Genomic DNA, 6,435 nt, shown 5'->3' with positions numbered 1-6,435 from the left:
AAACGTATGTGAATATTATTATTGACGTTCAATTTCATATGTTGTTACTGTGTTGTCATGGTAACGTAGTATACTTTTAGTTCACGTCGATAGATGGTACGACTAGCGTATATTGGGTTAGGTACCTACCAATAAAATTTGAATGCCATATTATTATCATCAGCTGTTCATGGCCTACCGATTTTTCTGAAGTTTTTAACAAATCAAAAATGGTAGATTTAACTTTATATCCCATAATTGGGTAGCTAAATAATATTATATTTAATGATATCCAAACTACAACGGCTTTAAAACTTCTTTAGAGCAAGATTATAATTTTAAAGATACTGAAAATTTAGCCCAAGTTGACTCCCACGATGGCTGGGTGGCTTAAGCGTCGGACTATAGCGTCGTGGGTCCCCAGGTTCGAATCCTGTGTCTGGCAAGTACACATATTGTTTTTCAATTTGTGTATGAGTCAGAGTATGGGCCTAATAGGTTGAGCAAGTGGCTGACATCCATTTCTCGTAAAAACAAAATCTGTTTATACAAACCTCCACTCTGTGGAGGCCCATATGATCCTATTAGAATCGGACATGGTCGAAAGAAACCCAAAAAAGTATAATATTGCACTTATAAGAAATTCAGAACGCACACATTCTGCGATATAATTTGAATTTACCTATCTTGATGGACAGTAAAAATAGGTTGGTTAATTGAGAAAAATACATTTATATTTTCAATTTAATATATTTGACCATACATACATAGTAATCCTATATTTTCCAACACCTTGAGTACGTTTACAGATTATATATATAAAATTTAAAAAATAGTATTATTTTAAGTTTTAAAAATGTATAATGCATACAGTCAAGTTATATTATATTGTGCCAATTTTCATTGACGATTTAACTTATATATTTTAAAAATATTATGTTAGTAAGTACATACAAAAACTATTAATTTTGTTTTTCATAAAATTAATTATTTAAGATAACTAAAATAATATGATTGAGAATATTTGTCCATTAATGGTAATATAATTTTAAGCAGATGTTGTTACTTTGAAAAAAGTCCAAGATAGTCCATAAGAAATGCATTACAGAAAGTTGAATTTCAATATGTTTATAAAAATGAAATACCTTACACTTCATTTTTATAAATTTGTCGGACTCTTTTCAGCGTTCTAGATAATAACATTAAATTCTATGTTATATTGTTTTCTTTAAAAAAAAAAAAAGAAGGACAAAATGAGTATATTAAGAAGTGGTAACATTATCTAGCATTAAATAATATACTCAACATTGATTTTTAATCGACTCATAGAAAATATTGTGAATACTAAACAATAATAATTATATACAAGCTCATATGAAAAATAAAATGATTGTGAATTTTTATAACCATATAATATAGTATACATGTAAATAAATAGTTATGTCTGATAAATACCATTCAATGAAAACATTGAGATATCGAATTAACTTATAAATTCAACAATAATTCCATTCATCATTTATTTGTGGCCAATCATCGTAAAAAGTTTAATTATAGTTCACTATAAATGTCTATCTTAGTTTATGTTTCGTTTGCATTCAAGCTACGGTTAGCTATCCATATGCCTCCACGTAAAACAAAAAAGCAAGACGCCATATTTATAGTTATAGAAATTGACAACATTTCGACGTTTTAATAAGTAAGCTATATACTATACCGGATAACTAGTAGTAAATTATTATAAAAAAAATAATATATAAAATCTACTACACCTGGCAGTGTATGGTTAAACGTTATATTCACAATGTAATCAGGTATGATTAATTGGCAGCATCAGTGTTGCATTTTTAAAAAAAGGGCCAGACTTATTTTATTGTTTAATAATACCTAAGTTATTTACACCTTAACTAATAAATGTTTAATTATCAATTAATAATTATTCATGATAATCTCAATTATTTGTAAAACGGGATAGTCTCGTCAAGATATATCATTCCAAACTATTTTAAAATAAAAAAAAACTCAGATTTGAAGCAGCCTCTAAATGTTAAAAGTATTTGTTTTATACGATAATAATAATAAGTGCACCAATAATACAATCTCTTTTTAGGGAGAGTTTACATTATGGATTATCGTCAAAATAAAAACGGAGTATAAACTAGTGGATTTCCTACGTTAAAACAGTAAAGATCAACATTGTCTTTTTATATACATTATTATTGATCAAACAAGTAGGTAATAAGTGATTGCATGTCGGCCTTTAAAATATTAAACGTAATATTATTATAATATGATTTTATAACAAAATATTAATGTACAAAAATAATTAAATTGACTACGAAATATCTGTGTTCGCAATAGGTTTGGAAGAGATATCATTTGGCAGTGACGTCGTTGTGAAATAGATTTGATGGTACATTAATATATTTTTTAATATCATTCATTATACACATTGATTTCATATTAAATTAGGCTTAATAAAACGAATACAAATTGGACTCCTAAATTAACACAATATTAAAATTATTAAATACAACAATTGGTTTTATATAATTAAAACGACACTTTTCAATTACTTGAAATAATTGTAAATACGATAAGAATAACATGTTTACTAATTAATAAATTAATCTAAATAATGTACAAGGTCATAAATCACACATACGTTCACACATAAAAAACTTCATTCAAATACATTCTCTTACAATGGCGTATCAAAAGCGATTAAGTTAAACTAAAAATCATTATTTTAAATTAATAATAAACATTACTCAAGATTTACATTGGATCCAAGACACGTTCTGTTCATAATTTATTGTATTAAAATAATTTAAATGACTACTTTGTCCACAAAACTATTTGCACTAATTTTACCGTGCGTCATGGTCTAGTGATATGAAAATGTTTCACAAATAAAATAGAAAAATACAATGATAAACAGTATGTTGTTTATTTGATCAACTTTTACTTTCTATATAGTGCGGGTTTGAATAATTATTAATTCATCTTTATAAGTATGTAGATAGGTATATTAATTTATAATATTACGTAAACATCTTCTAGTGCAAAATGTTTCGTGAGATGTCCAATTAATTTTAATAGTAACAATTTTAAACTGTGAACATGTCAGTGGAAATATGTATAATTTTTATTATCCGTTTGTTTAATCCCATTCTCCAATGTACATCTGGCGTGGTTGTGGTGGGACGTAACCTCTTGTAGGAAGCGGTAGTCTTCCGTAAATTTGATTATATGGCGATATTTCTAGATGATCCGAATCTGTAATAAATGGTACAAAATCATTAATATGTTTTTATAATGATTGACTGAATTTTCCATCCTAATAATATATTATACTCTTTATTATATCACAAAAGTTATATAAAGTTAAGATTGAAAGGAACAATAAATAGTTTGAAAACATTTTATCTAAAAACATTGTAAATCTTTGAATTAGTTACCGATATCTGTTTTTAACATTTTCGTTGAAACGGTCATGGCTGATTTATAAAACACAATATCCTCAAATGTACTACAAAAGGCTTTATGTCTTTCAATTTCAATGATTTATGTAAAGGAAACATCAAAATCGAATCATTTATTACAATAGTCAAAAGAATCATGATTGTTTTGTCTCTATTTGTGACAAAAACTTCTTTAGTTTCTAATTTCATTATTTTATTTTAGTTTATATAAAATCATTACAGTAAAACGTAGAGTTGAATCATTATTGAAGTAGTTATATGTGTACATAATTCTTAATTAAAATTAACTCCACCCCCAAGCAAAATATAATAATAACAAATGGAGATGAAATTCGTGGACTTCTTGTTTCCCACCAAATGGAAATATTTTCTGTGAAAATCGACGAAATAAAATAATGTTAATGGTAGTGAGTCACAATATTATGTCACATTAAAATTATATAACCAAAAATATTCAAAACAGAACAGAAAAACATAATATGCAATTGTAATTAATAAATATGATATCAAACACATCATGCGTTTTTCTTATCACCAAACCTTTTCCCAAAATTAAACTAATGCGCACAAAAATGTAAACCATGAAAATGTGGTAAGCGTTCTTATTATAAATAATTAAAATGCTCAAAAAATGGTTCGTCGATGAAAATGATAAGTTGTGTAAAATTGTAAGTACCTATTAGACTTCTTGTACTCGGTTTGTAAAACTTATCCACTATGCTACGAAATTTTAAAATACGTACAAGTATAATGCTAAGAAAGGGTTTAGACACGGTCGGCAACCACATTTTTCTTCTAAAGAAAAGACTAGCTGTTAGTAATTAATAGTTACCTTATTATAATATTATGGTGTCTAAATATTTATGACTATTAAGCTAAAGCCAATAATTAAATTTGCTGCAATTATTTCGTATTGAAAATTCTTTGTAGCAAAGGTTAAATTTTTTACAGTTTTGTTTTCCAAGGCTGCACTGAGATAAAAATGTCATACATTAATGTTACAAGCACAAGCAACTTTTTATATCATAAACTATCATTCTATAGAATACTTAGATTAAAAATAGCAATACACCGTTATTAATCCTTGCAGTACCTATATCTAGGATAAACTATACCACTATCTTATTTATGCCGCCATTTTTAGTGCTACCAAAGCATATAATATTAATTCAACAATCCTTAAATCCTTCTTGGTATAGTCCAAACTCTTTGTTTAGAACTAAATAGGTTACTGGTCCGGACGAAGTAATTTTCGAATACATACCTCCAAGTTCAAGATAAATGAATTGTAATAATACATATTAATAATATATAAGTAGGTACGTCTTACAATTATTATATACCTGATGAACGGTAACTCTATTGTTAGGTATATCAATTCTATTCTATGATTATCGATTATATGGCGTGATCCTAGCAAACGTTGGCATTTATAACGAGACGGCCTTGGTGAAAAATCACTTTCGCTTTATTTTAAATCTAGTGTCACGTACATTCGATACTCTACATAATATATTAAATTTAACCAATTGAAGCCGCGAAATCGCAACTTTAATAAGATAGGATTAGTGTTATCCGATATGGGAGATGATGCCACGTTTTGTTACGATTGCCTAACAATAGAGATATGGTAACAGTGGATTTTGAGACAGAAGTAAATCACAAGCAAAGGCATATGTAGAGACATAGAGATGGAGACTATTATACCTATAATATTATGAGAGTAAAGCTGAAAAAAATGAGACTAATGATTAAGTTATAAATGTATTTCAAGGGCCTTCTAGGTTCAAAGTCTTATTACAGCCTAATTTAACAATAATTATAGAAGTCAAATACTCAATTTTATTCTTCATAAGAGATTCATCATTTACTTTTTAATTAACTATTTTTTTTATTCAACGAATAATTCACAAGATTTAAGAATGTACCATTCTAATTATTGTTATACATAATTCTGAAAGTAATTTATGATAATTCATAAACACTATATTTATTAGTAAGCTAACTGTGTCACAGATTAATTTTTGTGTGTGGTAAATACCTACCAAGTGATAATAAATACATTATACCCTTAAATTAATATTGAAATTTATATTTGACCGCCTCAAATATAAATTCATGTTTTTTTTGTTATTGAGAATATCATCTAAAAATCTATTACTAAGTATAACGTTTACTATTATTTGGATGACACAAATTAACAATATTTTAATTGAAAAATAAAAACAATTGAAATTCGTCTATACGTAGGTTTATTTTTTAAAGTAGTATTAAATTTAAAAGCAATTCTGACGTATCTACCTACTTTATGATCAATATGGTGGTAGTTACCAAATATTTTTGTAAGTTTTAAAAGTACCTACGTATATATAGTTTTCCATTTCAGTATTATTGAGAGGAAAATAATGGTACATTATCAAAACCATTCCATGAAAAGGTTTCATGTCTCTGACCATTATCGTGATACAGCAAGAATGGATTCAGTGGTGCGAGACTTTTAATTTCGCGCAAATCCAAGCCAAGTTTTTCTTCAAAATTTCAAGCTATTGAAGATAGGCGTGTACCCAAGCGAACCAAATCCATTCATCACTTCGAGGCTTTATGAATCGTTTTGGATAGTTTAAAAGGCATTCATCTATTAGATAGATGTGCTCCTGATAATGACCTACGCGGCTCGCTGATATCAATGACCTCAGCACCTTTCTCTTAGAAACGTTTCATGAATATTTTATACGTAATTTATTAACTTACTCATTATAGGAAAGGTGAAACCAAACAATTTGCAACGTTAATAAATTGTATTGACTATGTACTTTATGTACATGGAGGATTAGGGGAGGTGTGACATATTAAAAAAATACCCAAAAAGTTTAGTAAATGGTGGTTCCTTAATCCATTGTTATTTTTTTTTGTGTGCATTCTATTTATTACTCTTATTTCTTGGAGGATTTGTTACCCATTACGAGATAAC

At 27.5% G+C, this 6,435-nt stretch overlaps 1 protein-coding gene across 3 annotated transcripts in view; it reads right to left on the bottom strand.

The window, feature by feature from the left end:
* Positions 1 to 3,008: 3,008 nt before the first annotated feature.
* The window catches only part of exp (expansion), a 214,384-nt gene continuing 210,957 nt past the window's right edge, over positions 3,009 to 6,435 (bottom strand). For 2 of the 3 annotated variants that reach the window (XM_085947193.1, XM_085947194.1), the window contains exon 11: positions 3,101 to 3,258. In XM_085947193.1, the coding sequence (XP_085803319.1) occupies positions 3,228 to 3,258 (31 nt within the window). In that variant the 3' untranslated portion in view covers positions 3,101 to 3,227. Of the gene's footprint in view, positions 3,259 to 6,435 lie in introns of all 3 variants that reach the window. The other variant, XM_085947196.1, reaches the window with a different exon arrangement.

The sequence above is a fragment of the Rhyacophila brunnea genome, unplaced genomic scaffold (genome assembly GCF_057557595.1).
Source record: "Rhyacophila brunnea isolate RB1 unplaced genomic scaffold, BYU_Rbru_1.0 scaffold_2, whole genome shotgun sequence".
Classification (NCBI taxonomy): Eukaryota; Metazoa; Arthropoda; class Insecta; order Trichoptera; family Rhyacophilidae; genus Rhyacophila; species Rhyacophila brunnea.
This window is presented reverse-complemented; position numbering and strand designations above follow the sequence as displayed.